This window comes from Taudactylus pleione, unplaced genomic scaffold, assembly GCF_031769625.1.
Source record: "Taudactylus pleione unplaced genomic scaffold, aTauple2 ptg000522l, whole genome shotgun sequence".
NCBI lineage: Eukaryota > Metazoa > Chordata > Amphibia > Anura > Myobatrachidae > Taudactylus > Taudactylus pleione.
In genome coordinates this window covers 618,558-641,037 of record NW_028284924.1, presented here as the reverse complement: position 1 = coordinate 641,037, position 22,480 = coordinate 618,558, and the positions used below count along the sequence as shown (strand labels likewise).

Here is a 22,480-nt window from a genome sequence, read left to right as displayed (position 1 = left end):
ACTCCCTTTTGGACCTACTGTCCTGAATACAGAGGACCCGCTCCCTTTTGGACCTACTGTCCTGTATACAGAGGACCCGCTCCCTTTTGGACCTACTGTCCTGCATACAAAGAACCCATCAACATGGCTCACAAATATCACTGTTTATTTGTAAGGCACCACAAAACTTTGCCGTGCCAGAGTCAGACTCACAATCATATATAACACAAATTACAAATACAGACAGGACAAGCACCCAGGAGCTTAATGACGGAGGTACAGACTAGATAAACAGGGAGGGTTCTGCTCCTGACAGCTAGGTCTAGAACAATGATAGATCATCTTTTACATGCTTAATGCTCAAAATATTCCCAATGGACATATTACCTGCGGGTGATAGACACTCAGCGATTTGGCTTTGTGCAGAGGTAACAGGACACGGATTAAAAACATCTTGTGTTCTTCTTTCAGTGGAAGTGCAAAGCCATTAATAATACTGGAAGGAGACAGAACAGACGGAATGTAGAAGATTCTTTCACAGAGAAACATAGTTCTATATGATACGCAGGTTGGAGGCAGAGAGAATATGTGTAAATGGAGTACAGCCATTCTATTAACGGTTAAGTTGAGTATGTTCATGTAAGGCGATTGGGCGGGTATTTGAAAGAGGAAATGCGGAGAACTAATATGGGCGTTTCAGCCTTTAATATCCTCTTAACTCTGTCCCTCTCTCCTGTGCCCTCTGGATTGCCAGATCAGTCTATAATAAACTGGTCCCCATCTAGGACCGCTTCATTTCCAACTCTCCTAGCCATCACCGAATCCTGGATTTCCCCCTCTGACACTACTTCTCCTGCAGCTATCTCCTTTGGTGGCCTCACATTCTCTCACAAACACAGCCCAAGCCTTTGGTGGCCTCACATTCTCTCACACACACCGCCCAGGCCTTTGGTAGCCTCGCATTCTCTCATACACACCGCCCAGGGGATCACCATGGTGGTGGTGCTGGGGTCCTACTATCCTCTGGTCACTCCTACCAACTCTTACCTTCTGAACCCTCCCTTTCATTCTTTCTATTCCAGGTTCATGCTGTTCACCTCTTCCAACCTGTTCACCTTAAAGTAGCTGTCAATTAACGTTCCCCTGGCCTTTACTCCAAATTCCTTGATAACTTTGCTTCCTGGCTCGTAATCTTCAAACGGGCTCTCAAGCCCCACTTTTTTCCTCAAAGCTTTCCAGCTCTCATCCTAACCCTCTGTCCCATGCTCTCTCTGTCTACCCCCATCTCTGTCACCCCTGTCTGTCTGCCCCTCCCCTTTAGAATGTAAGCTCTCACGAGCAGGGTCTTCTTCTCTCACGTGCTTCTCCTTCCCTTACTTATACTATAATTTACTGCTAACTTCCCGGCACCTAACACTTGGTTGCTGACACCCTGCTGCTCATTTAATAGCTATGCAGCAATGTTTATAAACCATGTCCTTGTCCTGCAGTGTTTGTGCTGTTAGTAACGTTTTTTCTTGTGCGCTAAGGGTGCTGTGGAACCTTTGTGACGCCATATAAATAAAGAATAATAATAATATATATTTACCTGCCAAGTATTTCCAGGAGTTCAGCAATCCCATTATGATGTTCAGTCTCATAGATAAACCTGCAGTGAAAAGACAATATATTATGATATATATTATAAATATATTATATATACATAAATCCTCATTAACACTTCTAATCAGTTTTATACTTTAATACAACGCCACTGGAGAAGTACGCGCCGACGCTCACGTTAATGCCATGTTTAGTAATAACAGACACAGATCTGATGAGAGAGAAAAAGTGAAATGACAAATACTTGTTAACCCTTCCCACACCTACTGGTGCACCAGGCACATTGTGAACAGAATATTAATGTATATTTAACTAAAGTAATCCTGGGTTTCCTGGCAGTGAAGCCCAGCTCCCTGTAATTCCGGACCGTGCACAAGGGATCTGGCCAAGGTTCCTGAGGTTACACCAGATCCTGTGGTTAACTTCCCCAGCCCAGGCTCAGTGGTACAGGGCAGAGATGTTGACAGGGGGGGTGAATACTCCACCTTACCACTAATGTAAATACACGAGAGGCTCAGTCTGGAATAATGGGACTGGGGGCTGGTTTGCCCCACCAGCACCTGGGTGTAACACTGTATAAAACAACATGACTTCCTTCTAGCAGTGTGACAGCTTTTGTTATTTAAGCAATAAACATCATCACTACTGAGAACCTGTCTGTGCCAGCTGTGTTCTTGTGACATTATAATCCTGCATTCAGCCCAGTGCCCTGCAAACAGCAGTCTGCCCACTACCCAGCAGTCCTGATCTATAGTAGTCAGATGGGATTCAGTCACAGCAGCAGCAATGCTTCATCTTAGGAGCATAAACAGTCACAGGAGCCAATGAAGGAGCCCGTTTGTTGCAGCAATTACCCATCTACAACTGAGTCACTATGCAGTTGAATCTCACAGCTGTTGAGAGGTTGGTTTGGCCAAGCAAAATTCGTCGGTTAGTAAATGTGCGATTTAGCCCCTGAAACAGAACACTGATGTTAATTAATCGACCTTTGGTGAATTTATTCCTAAGTGATTATTTGCATTAATACTCCAGATGCATTCAATGCTGCAAGATAAGTGAATACAGAATTACCAGACACCCTAGGTTCGGAAATATTACTTGTTCCTACTAGGGATGTGCAGGCTCGGATAGGTTCGAGTTTGCACGTGGAGTTCGGATTTTTCCCTCCAAAAAAACGGAACTCAGAACGAGGCAAAACGTCATCTTACATGGACGAACATCATCATTCCTGGACAAAAGACCAGGAATGATGATGTTCGTCCATGTAAGATGACGTTTTGCCTCGTTCTGAGTTCCGTTTTTTTTTGGAGGGAAAAATCCGAACTCCACGTGCAAACTCGAACCTATCCGAGCCTGCACATCCCTAGTTCCTACTAATGACAGAGTCCCTGCTACTATTGTCCCCACCGAGAGAGGGCAATTAACTCACAGGCCATTATTATACAGATAAACCTTCCAGTTCCCCGAATTGCATCAACCGTGGTGGAGGTATTTCCCTGTACACGTCAGTGCCACGAGTAGTCTATGACTAGGGTGTGCATACCTGTAAAATATGTTGTTCATGTGCCGTCTCATGTAGGCTCGTAGCCCCAGGAACTTTCCATAGATTCGGTGAAGAATAGTCTTCAGGAAATCTCGCTCCCTGGGATCTTCACTGTCAAACAAATCCAGGAGCTGGGGAAACACACGCAGGTCACGCATGTACAAACATAATGTGTCTCCTCCACCGATCACACATGTACAGTATAGACACAAGTACCACACAATGTCAAAGAGATCCCGCACCAGGCTATCTATAATACATCTGTTATATAAGTAGGGACAATCTTTCAGCTAACCATATGAATTTCAATATATAATTAAACCATAGGTGCTTATTGTCATTAGGTGCTACCCATTGATTCAAAATTAGGAATACTTGTATCAAAAAAGAAAGAAAAGGAATCAATTTAATTGAGGGTGCACTCAAAACCCCTTTAAACACATAAAATATATAAATTTTATTAGGTGTGCTTTAAAAAATTAATTACATTTTGCTTTTATTTTTAATACTCTGGCTTGAAAGTATACAAAGAGGCTATATATTGCCTCTTACAATTATCATTCAATGTATAATATGAAATGCTAGCTATTGCTCAAAACTAATCTTTTATACCCCATTTCTCCGTATGCCCTAAAATAGGGCATTCTGAAGCGAAATATCAATAAAAAATTATCTTATTACACAAAAGTACAGAGTGATAGACAAGAAAGAAAAAAATATTTTATTTATGTGACAAGAATTAAAAATATATTAAAAATAAGGTCGCGTGCTGTCATCAGTTCTATATATATATATTACCTCTCATACACGTGTGTGTTTAACTTTGCAAGGTTATTATATTTAAACCGGCAATTTATTATAAGGTCTATGCCAAAAATGACAGTTTATTCCTGTTATTTATTAATTGGAAAACAATTAGTTGTCGTTACATACTAGTTAGGCTAGCAGATATAAATGCTATTTAGCTAGATCTATTTCTAAATTATTATCCACATAAAGTGGGATCTGTTAGCTCTTGTACGAAGTCTTTATCTCAAGTCATGCATACAAAAGTACAATGTTACTTATAATTGTAACCAATTTAAAGAAGGAAACATTTGTTGCCATTTCCATTCAACACATATAACAGGCAAGTTTTTATAGTCTTGAAAACACAGGGTTAGGCTATTTCTTCAGCAATTTATCTTTACTATTAATTCGTATTCCCTTAGTTCATGTGCCATTCCTATTATTATTTTTATCCCTGTGTTGTTTCTCGTTCTCACTGTTTCACAGGGTAATAAAAACTGTGTCCTGTGAAACAGAGAGAACGAGAAACAACACAGGGATAAAAACAAAATAATAATAATAGGAATGGCACATGAACTTAGGGAATACAAAATAATAGCAAAGATAAATTGTATGGTGGTTGCTTATATCAGCTTAATGACATAGCACAGGTGCTTGTAAAGGGCTGGGTTTACACTGAACATAGAATAAAGGGATTTGCCCTCCAGCACATGGGTCTTACCGACAGCACAAACTTCTGATCTATGAATTTCTTTGCCACATTGGGTTGAAAATCGGGAGATTCCAGAAATCGGAGAAAAAATTCATATACCAACTGGAGAAGAACAGAGGCAGAAGATGTAGGTCAGTGTCGTGCACTCGTCTCATGAAGATCACAATTTGTGTATTATATAGAAGCATGCATTGGATTGTGGGTGATCGATGTAAACGTCTTTAACTACTTAAAGCCACATTGTCCTGCAGTCAGCACAGATAACTTAAATAATTACACATGTCAGATAATGGAAGTAAGCTACCAACATTCAAACACCAACCTAAAAATGTAATATAACAACCATGTTAGGAAGGAGAGGTAACATTGACATGAAAAAGTAATTTCAATTCGCCACAATGTGCCACTATTCTATTCGGCCGTGCACATTACTGGTCCAACATTGGCAATATTCCCGTGCAACTCTATGGGGCGTGATCGAAAATGTGTTATGTTACTGGCTGCAACCGTTCCAGAGGGCACTTTGAGGCCATCGCGCTGAATTGAATCCCCCCCACCCCAAGACTGCCTAACAGACAGCTGTAATTGTTGTGACCTTGTATACCAGGCACCAAATTAAATTGCAGGCTCAATTGACCAGGGTGTGTACGGTGCTGAGTAAAACATTAGAGTTCCCGCTAGGCTGTTTTAGCAGGGCAACGCACCCTGCCAGATTTCAAAAGGGTAGCTGCCCTTTTGGCGGCGCCCCGCTAAAACAACCTGGCGGGATGTCGCCTCCACCCGTGGGCCGCAGTGTCCCGCGGTGGGAAAAATAGAGGTGCCGCGATCACCGCCGGTGAATAGATGCCGTGTGCATGTGCACAGCATCTATTCACATAAAAAGGAGAGCTTGGGGGCAGCCGGGCAAGTCTGTAAGTGCCGTGCACTCCCCCAGGAGTGATGAAAAGGGGGAGTGTCTTAAAGTCAAACTCCCTTTTCTTGTGGCCATGCCCCCTTTACAGATGCGCTGCCCGAAGCCTGACCTAGAGTGAATACTAAAATGCTATGTTCTCAATAAAGAAAAATAATGTACTGAGATATATGAAAGCGAATGATGGGCAGAATCATGTTGTAATTACGGCAGAATAAAGACAACAGAGAGGTATAAACATCTATCAGACAACACACAATTTCCTGCCGGGAAGAGGTTACAATTTATGAACCCTCCAATATGTTGCACTTTGTTGCAGATATCTGCGCTACATGCAAATAAGTCACTGCCAGTCGCAAATTAACAGCAGTTTGCCATTAACTTCCACAGAAATAGGACAGCGATACCCTGAGAACGCTTCTCTGCCCAGCTCTCCCACTTCTGTAGAGGTTACTGCTTGTTCAGGACAAACCACTGGCTCCACTCAGGAAACTGTGCCCTGGTCACCAAATCGTCATGAACAACTGCAGAACTCAGACCATCATAAAAAGAGTTCTACCTGTAAATGGGGCCAAGCAGCCTCCAGCGTTGGCTCATCCTCTTCTGGGTCAAACTCTGCTCCACTTGGATTTGAAGAGGGAGGAAGGGGCCGGAATAAATTAACCGAGAACTGAAAATAAATCATAAAAGGGATAAAACATTAGAGACTGTGAGAGAGAGAGACTGAGAGAGAGAGAGAGAGAGAGAGAGAGAGAGAGCGCAATTACATTGGTTATTCAGTGGTTAGATACTGATATACGTTCAATATGTCATCAACGTAACCTGCCCATTACCCTTATTTATATACAACTCACAATCCCCCAACACTCTCCGTCCATACTATACATATTTACAGACATAACACGCTCTCACCATATGCACGGCCTCGGGATAGATGCAGTCAGTCAGCACATCACGGCTGTGTGTGATGAATTCTACCATCTCGCTGAGTGCCGCCCTCTTCACCTCCTTGTATTTCAGATCACTCAGAGGATCTGACACAAAGTCAAAGAGGACGCAGCATTGCCGAATCTTCTGAACAAAGAGGGTTTCCCGTTCCTCACCTGGGGGACAATCTGAAAAGAAAGAGTGAAGACCACCGTAATAAAAGGCATTATGGAGCAATAGTACTTCATTCTTAGCAGCAGATTCTGAGGTATCTTCCTGGTATTACGGAGGACAGATGAGAGGAACTCGTTCACTTTTTACCTTTCAGGGGGGGCAGTTTGTGGAGCTCTCGGTTCTTGCTGAGACTGAACCGGGATGAACTTTGCCTACGCTCTTTCTTCACCACCTGGCCCCCGCCACCATACTGGATCTTGTTCAACTGAGTAGGGGGAGGTGCGCTGGGGCTGGGGCGTTTGTTTACCCCTTGTTGTACCTATATTTAGTATAAGAACAACATATTTCAGCATAGAAAACAAGAGCCCGTACAGAGGGGAAAAAATGTCTCTTTACACTATCACAGGACGAAACATATTTCACAAGCGTCACACAATCCTCAGCAGAACAAGCCACGTTTTACCTGCATTATTACATTCACTGAGAACCAAATCCTAGATCATCCCATATGGCAGAAACCGGTGACTACTTATAGTTACATGACCAGGACATCGGAGCAGATGAATACACGCCACTCAGAAACAATTCAGGGAGAACATGGATTTTATAGAGTCACATAGTACCGTACTTCTCCCATAGCACCCAGTGCGCCTGATTCAGAGGTGGATGCAGAAGTGCACGGAGCAGCATCTATTGGCGACTTTATGCAAATGCCTCTCTTGCCAACTGATTACTTCCTCCCACTCCCGCCTCCAAGATTTTGCCTGTGCTGCTCCCTACCTTTGGAAACTCTCCCTCTCAAACTCACCACCTCTCTACAAATCTTCAAACGGGCTCTCAAGACCCACTACTTTATCAAGGCCTTCCAGCTCTCATCCTAACCCACCATGCCGTTTCCTCCCCATGTTCCCTTTCTGTGTCACGCCTGTCTGTCTGCCCCTCCCCTTTAGAATGTAAGCTCTCACGAGCAGGGACCTCTTCCCTCATGTGCTTCTCCTTACACTTTCTTCTACTCTTTACTTCCCATAAGGGCACCTAACACGTGACTGCCAACTCCCGGCTGCTTATTGTGAGTGCTTTAATCGCTCTTGCAGCAATGTATATAAATCGTGTCCTTGTCCGGCCCAGTAATGTACTGTAAAAGTTACTTGTTTCTTGTTCACTTATTAGTTTTACGTACTATGTAAGGCGCTGTGGAACACTTGCGGCGCCATATAAAGGATATTAATAATAATAATAAATGCCACTAAAATCTCCTTCCCTTGTGCACATCCATGCGTTCGAATGTGCAAGGACTGAGAAGCCAGCTATTAGCATCCGTGCACTGATTGGTGGCGTCTAAGGACGCACCATCGAAACTTGCACCAGCCCTATGGCAGGTGCAGATACTCCGTCTAACTATGGCCTCCTATGCCTGCAGCCATGCGTCTGTGTATGCAGATGCTATCATTGACACAACCACGATACTCCCACAACAGGCCCACTGAACAGACTATTTTTGCCAGCATTTTGTATCCACGTCCTAATCACCACACAGGAACGTCCATCAACATTTGTGAAACCGTGAATCTCGATGGCAGCAGCACCTTTCTGCGTACACACTGTGTAACACATGCACTGTAGGAGTTTGTAGGAATTTTTGCACATGCGCAGTTACAAGCAAAAAAAATAATAATAAAAAAAAAAAAATCGGTCAACTACGTGAATATCGGATTTTTGTGCGGTTTGCCTGCGGCTCTAGGCCCACAGTGTATATATTCCTTCCCAAATCACACAGTAATTGCTGTTGGTGTTTGAACAAATCCATCTTGGCCATCACAGAGAAGGAATCATAATCAGGACTGACTATATCTATCTTCGACCAAACACTAGAGGACGACCTGCTACGGCTGTGGGTCGCCCATAAATCGTTCAGTAGGGCGGACAGACGGCAATAGGTGAAGGTGAGCTGGATACTCCCATAATGAAACAGCTAAATGCAGCACTCAACATTTCACAATCTCATGCTCCTGCAGCCACACTAAACATTTTACAGGCATGCTAATAAACCTGATCGTCTTGTGCTGTAACACGTACGAGCAAAGACATCCGCTAATAAGGTGTGTTCCAACTCACACACCTGAATGGGGAGAAGATTAAATAGGACGGACCTTCCAAACAGGATAAATCTGGGCGTTAGAGTGTAAGTGGGTAACTCAATCTTTCCTCCGGCACTGTAAGACCCCCCCCTTATTACACTTTCTCATTTACACTGACATAACTCAGGAGGAGATTTAGAAAACTAAATTAAAATTGTTGAAGGCAGGAGAAAGTCCTGGCCCTGATGGACTGTCTGTTTACTACATTTAGATAGTAATGGGACTTATATAAACTGAAGTCTCTCCAGAATACAGATGACTATGGCTTGTTAGTTCTGACAGCTTACTTAGAATCAGGACTGCAGGGTAGAAGACAGATTGCTAAATCCGCACACTGGGTTCAACACAGGACAGCCGGGCAATGGATTCACAGGTCACAGCAGGCAAACGTGCAGGATCTTGTTAGCAGGATGGTGTTTATTGCTCATACAGTAATATCCCTACTGATGTATTAATCCAAACATACAAGCTGGTACACTCTCTACATGGGGCTATACTGCCCTTTCACATACGCTGATAGGGAGGAATACATCCATCTGTCCTTTTATCCAATCCAGGCTGCTATCACAATCTTGCATGTTATCACACTGTCGTGCATTGCCTCCACCCTGGTGCCACCAAGTCTGGGCTGGGCTATTACATATTAATATTAATGCATCATTAGGTATATCTAGTTCATAGTATGCAACGCATCATCTGAAACTGGATGCAAAACACAATTGCTAGTAACCTGGGGTTCCCAAATCGGAATCGGTACGATTTACCGCCGGACCCATGCCCGGCGGTTGGAATCCAGATAGTGGCATCCCGGCAGAGGAGGAAATCCCGATCGTCAAAGGTAAGTATATACTAACCCATTTCTACCCCCTAATCCCAACCCTCCCTTAGGGGTGTCTAACCCCAACCCTCCCCCCCAGTGCCTAAACCTAACCCCCCCTTCCCCGCCGCCTAAACCTAAGTCCCCCGGGGGGGGGGGCGGGGTGTGCCTAACCCTAAGTCCCGCCCAGGGGTGCCTAACGCTAAACCCCCCTTCCCCTAGCCTAAACGTAACCTCCAGGGGGGTTGCCTAACCCTAAGTCCCCTCCGGGAACCCTAAACCTCAGCCCCCCCTCCGCAGCTATCGGCGCCTGGAGTCACTTCGATTAGGATGCCGGGTTCCTGGTGTATGTTTAATGACAGACGGCGGCATATTGACGCCTGTCTTTAGACCCTTGCCGGGATATGAGAGTCAGGAAGCCGGCTGTCGGGACTAGGTCTGCCAGCTTCCCGACTGCATACCCCCAAATCTGTATATTTCTTCAATGAGATGGTTCCTCTTTTATATCGGTTAGACGTGCAGGGAGCCCCTGTGCTGGTGGTCAAGCAAGCCCCATCCCGTCGTCAAACCAAATGCTTCATTAATATGACATTTCCGATCTAAAAAAGTTGCAAAGTTTGTTTGTTTTTTACCAAATTACCAGAAAAATACAGTTCCTGCATTCACAGTGACATCAGGCACGCAGTGCCAATATGAAAAAACCATAAGGCCACAAACATATATTACCAGGAGTGTCTGGTAGAGGGAATACAGAGCTTGTTGTTTGCAGAACAGTTACTTTGTCACTAACAAAACCCTATATAATGGTGCATACAAACGATCAGACTTCTGGTCGATCAGATAACGATCGTTGTCTGATCGTCCTGCATCCGAACATCCAGCACATGCACCAACCCCCCCATCGACTATAACTACCTGCAATTAACGATTGCGAGTCCCTATAGTAACCAGGCCAATCTGGTCCATATCGACCAGGTTAGCCTGAATGCACGGGCCGATGGTCGATATCGATCATCCGTGCCCGCACATCGACCATTGTTTGGTCGTTTGAAGGGGCCAGAAACTGGTAGATTTGCACGATAACCATATGACCGATATCGTTATTGTTCAAATCGACTAGGGAAATCTGACCGTGTGTATGCACCATTTTAGACTCACTTCCAAATATCTTTTGTGTTGTTCAAGTTTAGAAACCAGTCCCACAGTCGGAAAATGGAAATAATGTGATGTATTTCCCCAAAAAAAAAAAAAAAAAAAAAAAAAAGAGAATTGATTTGATCTTCCATTTAATCCACAGGAAGATCTACCCCACCTGTCAGGGGTTTACACATATGACCCCTATGAACACTCAATATCTCACAGGTTTACAAAAAGTACATGTTTTCCAGGTCTCCTCACAGAATCACAAGTGAAAAATGTGTCAGTGAGGAATGAATACACCTGTGCATCTGCTGGGTGACCTCGAAAAAGTGTCCTGTGTGGGGTCCTGAGGATAGAGTTTGAGAACCACTGCAATATCTGTATAAAGATTTGCAATCCGACTCAAGTATATCACAGTAATCGAATGCTGGGCATACATTATGCAATTATCTGGCCAATTCACCATTTATCGGCCAGATACCAGTCATACAAATCCCCGATTTCCGGACAAGTCACTTAGAAAATGGCAAAACATGGGGATCATGGTTATATCGAGCGTTAACCGCAGTGTGCGAGAAACAAGTGAACTACATGAAAGAGTGAGGAAATCCTCCTGAACCCCAAAATAGTCACAAATTAGACAGCAGGACTGTGCAGGAGGCTGTTACTGGTCATAAGCAATGTATCGGGGGCAGTGACATGGTGTCAAATGGTTGATTTTTACCAAAAGAAGAAAGAATGGTAGCCGGAAATTGTATTTCAGCAAGTCATAGGGGTATATTAAAGTGAGAATGTTTTGAAGTGGAGATGTTGCCCATAGCAACCAATTACATTCTACTTAACATTTAACTAGCACCTTCTAGAAGAGAATAGCTAGAATCTGATTGGTTGCTATGGGCAACATCTCCACTTCTAAAAACTCTCACTTTAGTAAATTTACGCCATAGTGTTTACAGCATTTTAGGGTGCATTAAAATATCTCTATAGTGATTTATAATGGTTTATATATAAGTAGTAAGATAAGGGTGAAAAAAAAAAAAGTTTGTAACTTCTACCTACAAGTTCAAAAACCACTTTCCCATCAGTAAAACACCTCTATATATAGGTATCTTCATTAAATCCATTCTTCTGCTTCAAAGAGAAAATGACATGTAATTATTGGCTATATTTTACTATTTAAACACATCTGAATAAATTATTATTCAAAGGGCAGATTCAGAGGTAGACGCTATTTAGTTACATCGTATTTGACCGATGTCTTTGTTCTTGCGCCAAAGCCGCAGTGCTCATGTGCAGATATGCTGTTGCGGCTCCGGTCGCACTGTGAACTCTCTAGCAGAGTGATTGACACACTGGAGCCGGTTTGGGGGTGGAGAGATGGAGCATGACTGTTCTGTTTGTGAGTTGAGCTGTTGCCTGGTGTGTTTGCATGGTTTGCCTTCACGCTAGGCTGTGCGTTACCTGACATGGTCGGAAAGCAATGCAACCAGTCAGAAACGCACACTGGGGAGTTGCCTGAAGCTAATCTTCCAACAGATGCCAATGGCAGAGAGACTTCCTGGCCCCTCTGCATCATTTCCCAGGGGTCTGTCGTGCTGCCCATCACTGATCGTGCAACACAGCAGGACCCCCCACCCGGCGGCTGCACCTCTCTGCAAATCTAACTGAAGCAGCCCTCTGTGATTGATCATTCTAATTGAATTGTCTTTTATATGTATATTATTAGAAAACCTTTTTCAACCTAGCCGCATATGATGATGATGATCTTTAAATAGTGTGATCCATTAAGCACTATGGCCCTCATTCAGAGCCGTACGCTCTGAGCAGAGCGCACGCTCTGAATGAGGGCCGGGCTCCATTTTCATGGAGCGTCCTCCTGGACGCTCGTATAGCTGTGGGTCACCACCCACAGGCTATACGAGCGTGCATTGTGATGGCCGCGATGGTCGAGACCATCGCGACCATCGAATTTGCGAGCCGGAGCCTGCGGTTGAGGTTTTCAACCGCAAGCTCCGGAGTGATTTTGGCTCTATCAGAGCCAAAATCACTCCCACTGACATCACTAGTGATGTCAGTGGGCCGGCTTCTGACGGGAGGCGTTCCCGTGGGAACGCCCCCGTCAGGGAGGCACGCCCCCGGAACGCCTAGCAAAGGGGGCGTGCTGTCAATCAACATTGACAGCACGCCCCCTTTGATCGGACACAACGAGCGAAGGACTTTCCTTCGCTCGTCGCGTCTGGCGCATGCGCACGACGGAGCTCCCTCCGTCGTGCGCATGCTCAGTCCATAACATCGACCCACTTGCGAGCGGACAGCCGCTCGCGAGTGGGTCTGAATCAGGCCCTATTTCCTTTATATTTAAATTTGGGAAAAGGTTTATTTTGTTTCAATTTTGCATGTCTAAGGGGTCTATTTACTAAGCAGTGTTAGGAGACGGAGTGAAAAGTGATAAGAAAGTGATAAGGTGCCAGCCAATCAGCTCCCAACTGTCATTTTTCAAACACTGAGATGGCAGGTGGGAGCTGATTGGCTGGCACCTTATCACTTTTCACACTGTCTCCTAACACTGCGTAGTAAATAGACCCCTAAATGTTGGGAGGCATGGTATATGTGACTGGGTGACCTCGCTCTGCGAAGCGATCATAGATTTTCGACACGGATAGAACGTAGGGTGGTTATTCGTCCCTTAGTAACTAGTGGACTTATTTCACCATTCCTAGGAATTACCTCTCGCCATCAGTAACCGCAAGTCACTGACTGCTCCCACTGTGAAGTGGACGTGTAACTCGTTGACACCAACAGGCTCCTACACCGCCACCTGAAACCTCTGAAGTTCCACACAGGCTCCTACCATCCACAACTATAACCACCTGGCTCATACCATGAAATATAGGACACAATACATGAAAACTAAATTGTATCACAGCAGATGACATTTTCCACTTCATTTCTTTCTACTGATGAACTTAATGTAACTGTCACAGTAACTTCAGATGATATAGTTACCGTTGGTGACTGGTTCCATGTTGAATATGATGGAAAGAGTTTCCCAGGTGAGATCAAGGACATCAGAGATGGTGAATACTTATGGCGGAATTCAAATGCTTTCGCGGCCCGCATCTCCCGTCTAAAGTGACAGGAGATCGCGGGCCGCTATGCAATTGCTCTAGATTTTCATGCTGATCGCGCCCATAGAGGTCGGGTTTAGCCGCGTAAAGCAGCTAAACCCGACCAAAGTGATGGGCGCGATCGCGAAAAGTGATGTTTGGGCACCCAAACGTGTCACTTTTCGCACATTTCAGCTCTCATCCCCCAGGGGCTGCGAGCTGAAATGTAGCGCTGGCAGCTCATCGTGCCCGACAGGAGCAAGAATTGAATAGCTCCGTCGGGCATGATAGGGGCTGGAAAGAATTGAATTCCGCCCCTTAGTGAGCACAAAGGAGCAAGCTGGCAGCAACAGGAAATGGCTATCATCACCTTATTAAATATTTTATACATCTTCACAGTAATCAGGAAGATAAACGTGCCTACATTGATTAATTCACATGTATTCTACATGTTTTAGTAATTTGCATCAGAGCTCTTTGACTGGGGACATAAATGTAATGTGAGTCACATTCGTATGTAACATGAGTCACGTTTCATATTTTATTTTAAGAATAGTTTGGTTAACATTCAGTTTTTTGTTTGAGTGTCAATCATAAGTTTAGGGTCTTATAAGTGTATAGTATAACAATCATATTGTAAAAATAATTAAGGTTTAAATAAATATAAAAGTCCCCTAAGTTCCTATGTCCATTCTGCTGTAACATGAGTCACACATATAAACAATAACATTTTACTACTAAGAGTAAACTTTTTTTCTGCTTCTAAGCATTAGTTATGACCGTACCAAATATATTTTTGCCATATTTTTTTTTAAATGTTGAGTTTCAGCTTCATTATTATGTGTGGTGCATTTAAACTTCTAAAACTAACACTAAATGTAACGTGGGTCAGATGCAATGACCCACCTACTTCTGGCTGCTCCAACCCCTCCAGGGTAGTGTTAGCTAATTCCCACTGGTCCCTCACTATGGGCCAGTCTGCACGGAATAGCTTGCAGAATGTTTCAGCTTGGAGACACTGGGCTCAATCCAGAACAGCCACAAAACAGAGTAGCATTTGGCGCTACTCTGGTAGTCACAGGATAAAATCAGATGCTGGCATCTTAAGGCAAGATGTTTATTGCTCAAATGCCTTTAAAAAGACAAGTCCCTTGCTGAAGGTGCTTGGGACAATCACAGCATACAGAAGTACAATCCTCTCTGGATGGTCAGGGGATACACTCTCTTACATAGGCACATGAGTCATTTATATAGTTAAGATGACATGATACAGCGGAATCAGTATGATATGCCAGCTGTCGGGATGCCTTCTGTCGGAATACCGACAGTGGCATCCCGATGGTTGGTATCTCGACAGGGGTTGGGTAAGTATTACTTACCCTCCCCCCTGTAACCCTCCCTTCTGGTAGCCTAACCCTAACCCTCCCCACCCGGTAACCTAACCGTCAACGTTAGTTCCTGAACCTAAGTCCCCCTCCTTCATGCCTAAACCTATCCCTCCCCTCTTAGTGCCTAAACCTAATCCCCCCCCCTCTCAGTGGTGCCCGACCCTAACCCCCACCCCCACCCCTAGGGGTGCCTACCCCTAACCCTCCCCCCAAATCCTATCACTAACCCCGCTAACTGCCCTAATCCTCCACACCCCCGCAGCTAGGAGGACGGGCGCCCCAGATTTACCTCGTTCGGGCATCCGTCCATCTGCGTTCCGGCATCGGGTTTAAGATAGGCGTCAGTATTTTGACGCCTATCTTGACTCCCTTGTCGGGATATCAGCGTCGGCATTTAGACCGGCGGCCGCGACTACATCCCAATACAGCAGGCTGTGATCCTGCTGATACACCTTAGTACACAATTCAGACAGCGGTCTTCCAAAATATAAATACAGCAAACATTTCACAGGAACTGGTAAATTAATTCCTCCTTTGATATATCTACCACCCAGGATCAAAGTACCCATGTGGTTTAAACAACAATAGAATTAGCATATGACTTCCTCAAATATATAAAAGACAAGTATGTAGAAGTGGCGCTTTGACTTACTCCTGAGTAGATCATTGGTCGCTTAAGTTGTGGTCTAAAATGCAGAGAGATCCCCACCACTCCTACTAAAAGGGAACAAGAGCCCCCCACTCCTCCCACACAGGGCACGTGTCCCACACTCCACTCCTCCCATACAGGGCAGGTGCCCCATACCCCACTCCTCCCACACAGGGCAGGTGCCCCATACCCCACTCCTCCCACACAGGGCATGTGTCTCACACCCCACTCCTCCCACACAAAGAGATCAACTGTGAACCCCCCTCCCCATGTCTACTTAAACAGAGCAGATGACCATCCCACCCCACTATAACAGCCACCCAACTAGATCCTTAGACAGAGTGATTTGAGATCAGGAAACAAAAACAGCATACATTATACATCTCCTTTGGGTTCATAAAACCTGTATCTGGTTCTAGTGAAGCATTATCTGTTGCAGCCATCATTGTTGCCGAGTTTATGAAACCAGGATATTTTCGGGGAGTTCGCTGGTAAATTTAAAGCAGTATTTAGCTATATGGCTGTATTTTCGGGGAGTTCGCTGGTAAATTTAAAGCGGCATTTAGCTATATGGCTGTTTTTCACAAATACTCAACAAAAACACTCTGGTCCCTTAAACTCAAAACTTATTACATAACCACATCACAGTGAGTGAAAAGGATTCTGGGTGACAGATTGGGAGACTGCTCCTTACAGTCCCACGAGTCTCTCCCTGACTAACATACTGTGTATTACTGCAGTAGGTATACCCAATTACCAGGCCTCCAGCAGCTAATACTGGACCTGATTCAGAGATGGACGCTGCAATGGCGTCAAAAAAAAAAATCACTCAACTGCGAGAACACCGGCTTTGCGTGCACCTTAGAATCAGGCCCATTGTGATCCTAAACCGCCTCCTTCAGAGACCAAGTTATGCCTCCATTACGTTCCAACTCAGATGTGCACCTGCTACAGGACAACCGATTGGGGTTAGAAGGTATAAGACACTGCAGGATGCAGGATATCTCCAGTTCCATTTCTCTTCCATACAAACAGTGTAATTGTGTCATGGATATCATATTGTGAACAATAGCACATATAGACTGTGTATTCCCCGTAGAGCCTTCTACTGGCCAAAATACATAAGTTGTTATATGGACATGATCTATTGCCTATTGCATGCAATGTCTTTCCTATGCTATCCACTAATAATGCAGCTGTTCTGAGGGCTAGGTTTAGATTTTTAGGATAATACCTACTGACTATTCTCTCTCTCACAACAAACCAACACACAGAACACAGTGTCTGCCAGTATTCTATAGCAGAGGCCCCAGCACTCACCTCCTCAGGCATCCCTCCTCCATCTTTACTGCTCTTCACTGCCGGTCTCCCAGCTGCCACCTTTACAGGTTCCTAAACAGCAACAACATAACGTATATAAAAATATCTTGGTATAATGGGCACCAGCTTCATAAGTGCATTGTAGCCCCTCCTCTTTATAGACACTCCAGGAGGGGCTGTCTCTCTATCCGGATGCACACTGCGAGAGGGGCGGCCTCTCTATCTGGACGCACACTGCGAGAGGGGCTGTCTCTCTATCTGGACGCACACTGCGAGAGGGGCTGTCTCTCTATCTGGACGCACACTGCGAGAGGGGCGGTCTCTCTATCTGGACGCACACTGCGAGAGGGGCGGCCTCTCTATCTGGACGCACACTGCGAGAGGGGCGGCCTCTCTATCTGGACGCACACTGCGAGAGGGGCGGCCTCTCTGGACGCACACTGCGAGAGGGGCGGCCTCTCTGGACGCACACTGCGAGAGGGGCGGCCTCTCTGGACGCACACTGCGAGAGGGGCGGCCTCTCTGGACGCACACTGCGAGAGGGGCGGCCTCTCTGGACGCACACTGCGAGAGGGGCGGCCTCTCTGGACGCACACTGCGAGAGGGGCGGCCTCTCTGGACGCACACTGCGAGAGGGGCGGCCTCTCTGGACGCACACTGCGAGAGGGGCGGCCTCTCTGGATGCACACTGCGAGAGGGGCGGCCTCTCTGGATGCACACTGCGAGAGGGGCGGCCTCTCTGGATGCACACTGCGAGAGGGGCGGCCTCTCTGGATGCACACTGCGAGAGGGGCGGCCTCTCTGGAAGCACACTGCGAGAGGGGCGGCCTCTCTGGAAGCACACTGCGAGAGGGGCGGCCTCTCTGGATGCACACTGCGAGAGGGGCGGCCTCTCTGGATGCATACTGCGAGAGGGACCGTCTCTCTCTCTCACTGGATACACACTGTAGGAGGGGCTGTAACTCTCTCTGGATACACAGATAGGATACACATGGGGAGGTAACTGTCTCTCTGGATATACAGCGGGGAAGGGGGGGGAGCTGCCTCCCTGGATACAAACTTTTGGAGCTATTTTGCTATGGATATACTCTATGGGTGGGAGCTGTCTCTGTGGACACACACTGGTGGGGAAGGCTGTCTCCCTCTGGATACACAATGGTGGGGGTAAAGGTCTACCACTCTACCCAGATAAACACAGATATGGGCGGGGGGGCAGTCTCCCCAGATACACACTGGTGGGGGTAGAGGTCTGCCCAGATATACACTGCTGGGGGGGGGGGGTGAGGTCTTTCCAGATACACACTAGTGTGGTGTCCGTTCTCTCCGGACAGCCACTGTTGGAGGGAGTGGTCTCTCTCTGGATACATACAGGTGGGGGTGCAGTCTCCCTCCGGATGATCATTCCTCCCTGTCTACACCATCTGTGTCACGCCTGTTTGTCTGCTCCTCCCCATGTAAGCTCTTACGAGCAGGGCCCTCTACATTCTTGTGCTTCTCTTTACTTTCATCTACTCCTTACTCCCCACTAGGGCACCTAACACTTGGTTGCTTATGCTCTGTTGCTATTTGGGTGTCATGGTCGCTAATTTAGCAATGTACAGTCAGGTGCATAAATATTGGGACACTGACAGAATTTTCATATTTTGGCCTCTATTCACCACCACAATGGCTTTGAAAGGGGCCAAAAGTAATGGGACTATCAACTCAAAAGCTATTTCATGGACAGGTGTGGGCTATTCCCTCGTTATTTCATTATCAATTAAGCTGGTAAAAGGTCTGGGAGTTGATTCTAGGTGTGAAATTTGCATTTGGAATCAGTTGCTGTCAACTCTCAATATGAGATCCAAAGAGCTGTCACTATCAGTGAAGCAAGCCATCATTAGGCTGAAAAATCAAAACAAACCCATCAGAGAGATAGCAAAAACATTAGGTGTGGCCAAATCAACTGTTTGGAACATTCTTAAAAAGAAAGAACGCACCGGAGAGCTCAGCAACACCAAAAGACCCGGAAGACCAGGGAAAACAACTGTGGTGGATGACAGAAGAATTATTTCCCTGTGAAGAAAAACCCCTTCACAACAGTTGGCCAAATCAAGAAAACTCTCCAGGAGGTAGGTGTATAAGTGTCAAAGTCAACAATCAAGAGAAGACTTCACAAGAGTGAATATAGATGGTTCACCACAAGATGTAAACCATTGGTGAGCCTCAAAAACAGGAAGACCAGATTAGAGTTTGACAAACAACATCTAAAAAAGCCATTACAGTTCTGGAACAACATCCTATGAACAGATGAGACAAAGGGCCTGATTCAGAGCTGAACGCTCTGACCAGAGCGCTCGCTCTGAATCAGGGCCCTCCTCCATGAAAATGGAGCGGCCTCCTGGCCGCTCGTATAGCTGTGGGTGACCACCCACAGCATATGCGAGGCCAAAAAGATGGTCGCGATGGTCTTGACCATCGCGACCATCGGACTTGCGACGGAGACCCTGTGATAGGGTCTCCCAGCCACAAGCCCTGGAGTGATTTTGGCTCTATCTGAGCCAAAATCACTCCCACTGACATCACTAGTGATGTCAGTGGGGCCGGCTTCAGACGGTAGGCGTTCCCATGGGAACACCTCCGTCTGGCAGGCACGCCCACCAAAGGGGGCGTGCTGTCAATCAACATCAACAGCACGCCCCCTTTGGTGCGAGACCCGAAGCGATGGATGGCCCGTCGCTCCCCGGGTCCCGCGCATGCGCACGACGGAGCTCCCTCCGTCATGCGCAGTGGGGATCATCGACCCGCTTGCGAGCGTCCTGACGCTCACGAGCGGGTCTGAATGACCCCCAAAGATCAACTTGTACCAGAGTGATGGGAAGAGAAGAGTATGGAGAAAGAAAGGAACTGCTCATGATCCAAAACATACCACCTCAACAGTGAAGCATGCTGGTGGTAGTGTCATGGCGTGGGTATGTATGGCTGCCAATGGAACTGGTTCCCTTGTATTTATTGATGATGTGACTGCTGGCAAAAGCAGCAGAATGAATTCTGAAGTGTTTCGGGCAATATTATATGCTCATATTCAGTCAAATGCTTCAGAACTCATTGGACGGCGCTTCACAGTGCAGATGGACAATGACCCGAAGCATACTGCAAAAGCAACCAAGGAGTTTTTTTAAGGCTAGAAAGTGGAATGTTATGCAATGGCCAAGTCAATCCCCTGACCTGAATCTGATTGAGCATGCATTTCATAGCGTTCACTCTAGCTCCGGCGGCAGGCAGGGAGCCGGAGCTAGACAGGGCAACTTTGTGCGCGCCTGTCCGAAAAGGGGGCATGTCTACAAGACGTGTCCCCTTTTCATCATACTTGGGGTGTGCCCGGCACTTACGGACACGCCGGGCAGCCCCCAAGCGCTGCAGACAGTGAGAATAGATGCCGGGCGCATGCGCCCGGCGTCTATTCTCCGCCGGTGACCGGGTCACCGCACATTTCTCTACCCGCGGGACACTGCAACCTGCGGGTGAAGATGGCACCCGCAGGCTGTGAGGGCAAGGCGCTTTTTGCCCTCCGTCTGGAGGGCAGGGTGCTTTTTGCCCTCCAGAAGGAGGGCAGGGCGCCGCGCTTCGCTAAAACAGCCTAGCGGGAACGCTACATTTCACTTGATGAAGACAAAACTGAAGGGAAAATGCCCCAAGAACAAGCAGGAACTGAAGACATTTGCAGTAGAGGCCTGGCAGAGCATCACCAGGGATGAAACCCAGCGTCTGGTGATGTCTATGCGTTCCAGACTTCAGGCTGTAATTGCCTGCAAAGGATTTGCAACAAAGTATTAAAAAGTGAAAGTTCACACTGGTGGAGGAAAGCTGTCTCTCTCTGATATATACTGGTGTATGGAGCAATATCCCTTGATATATACTGTTGGAGGGACTGCTCTCTCTGGTTACACACTGGTGGAGGAAGAAATCTGTCTCTCTGGATACACACTATGGATAAGAGCTGTCTCTCTCACTCTCTGGAAACACACTGCAGGAGGGAACGGTCTCTAAATACACTGGTGGAGGGAGCGGTCTCTCTGAATACACATTGTGGGTGGGGAGCTTTCTCTCTCTCATTCTAGATACACACTGATGGAAGGAGCTGTCTCTCTGGATACACACTGTGGTGGGGAGCGGTCTCTCTGGATACACACTGTGGTGGGGAGCGGTCTCTCTGGATACACACTGTGGGTGGGAGCGGTCTCTCTGGATACACACTGTGGGTGGGAGCGGTCTCTCTGGATACACACTGTGGGTGGGGAGCGGTCTCTCTGGATACACACTGTGGGTGGGAGCTGACTCTGGATACACACTGTGGGTGGGAGCTGTCTCTCTGGATACACACTGTGGGTGGGAGCTGTCTCTCTGGATACACACTGTGGGTGGGAGCTGTCTCTCTGGATACACACTGTGGGTGGGAGCTGTCTCTCTGGATACACACTGTGGGTGGGAGCTGTCTCTCTGGATACACACTGTGGGTGGGAGCTGTCTCTCTGGATACACACTGTGGGTGGGAGCTGTCTCTCTGGATACACACTGTGGGTGGGAGCTGTCTCTCTGGACACACACTGTGGGTGGGAACTGTCTCTCTATACTATACATAAATCCGCACAGGGAGGAGCTGTCTCACCTTGTCTTTCTTGGCTTTATTTGGCATGTCTCTCGCTGTCTCTTGTCCTCTCGGGAGGTCTCTGCAGATTTTCGGCTCGCGTTTGACGTATGACGTCATTGATTCTGAGAGGTGACGTTCCAGCGTACGTGTTGCCATGGTAACAAGCCGTTTACCGCTCTGGAAGTACTGGCCGGGTTTGTCAGTCAGCGCCAGGTCTCCATCTTGCTCCACCCACGTTCGCTTGACAAGTTGACACGTCCCGCCATCTTGTTGCACCCGCTAATGTCCGTGTCCACTTCAGTCCAGCAGCAAATCTCCCCCACATGGCGGACACATCTCATCTTCCCTGTGCTGAGAGCTAACCTGCGTGTGCCACATAGTCGGGGGCCAGAAATCTGTGGTGAGGGACTAGAGAGGAGGACACGAGCTGTGGTCAGGGACCAGAGAGGAGGACACGAGCTGTGGTCAGGGGCCAGAGAGGAGGACACGAGCTGTGGTCAGGGGCCAGAGAGGAGGACACATGTCATGAGCTGTGGTCAGTGCCAGAGAGGAGGACACGAGCTGTGGTCAGGGGCCAGAGAGGAGGACACAAGCTGTGGTCAGGGGCCAGAGAGGAGGACACATGTCATGAGCTGTGGTCAGGGCAGAGAGAAGG

At 46.8% G+C, this 22,480-nt stretch overlaps 1 protein-coding gene across 7 annotated transcripts in view; it reads right to left on the bottom strand.

The window, feature by feature from the left end:
* PPP2R5D (protein phosphatase 2 regulatory subunit B'delta) overlaps positions 1–22,014 on the bottom strand; it is a 58,398-nt gene extending 36,384 nt beyond the window's left edge. For 3 of the 7 annotated variants that reach the window (XM_088450696.1, XM_088450698.1, XM_088450697.1), the window contains exons 1-9: positions 21,844–22,013; positions 17,196–17,267; positions 6,784–6,955; positions 6,448–6,650; positions 6,095–6,205; positions 4,635–4,727; positions 3,125–3,255; positions 1,568–1,627; positions 367–475 (exon numbers count right to left, since the gene is read on the bottom strand). In XM_088450696.1, coding sequence (XP_088306822.1) covers positions 367–475; positions 1,568–1,627; positions 3,125–3,255; positions 4,635–4,727; positions 6,095–6,205; positions 6,448–6,650; positions 6,784–6,955; positions 17,196–17,267; positions 21,844–21,981 — 1,089 coding nt within the window. In that variant the 5' untranslated portion in view covers positions 21,982–22,013. Of the gene's footprint in view, positions 1–366; positions 476–1,567; positions 1,628–3,124; positions 3,256–4,634; positions 4,728–6,094; positions 6,206–6,447; positions 6,651–6,783; positions 6,956–17,195; positions 17,268–21,303; positions 21,506–21,526; positions 21,624–21,843 lie in introns of those variants that run through there. The other 4 variants (XM_088450699.1, XM_088450702.1, XM_088450700.1 and 1 more) reach the window with 4 other exon arrangements.
* Between the last annotated feature and the right edge of the window lie 466 nt (positions 22,015–22,480).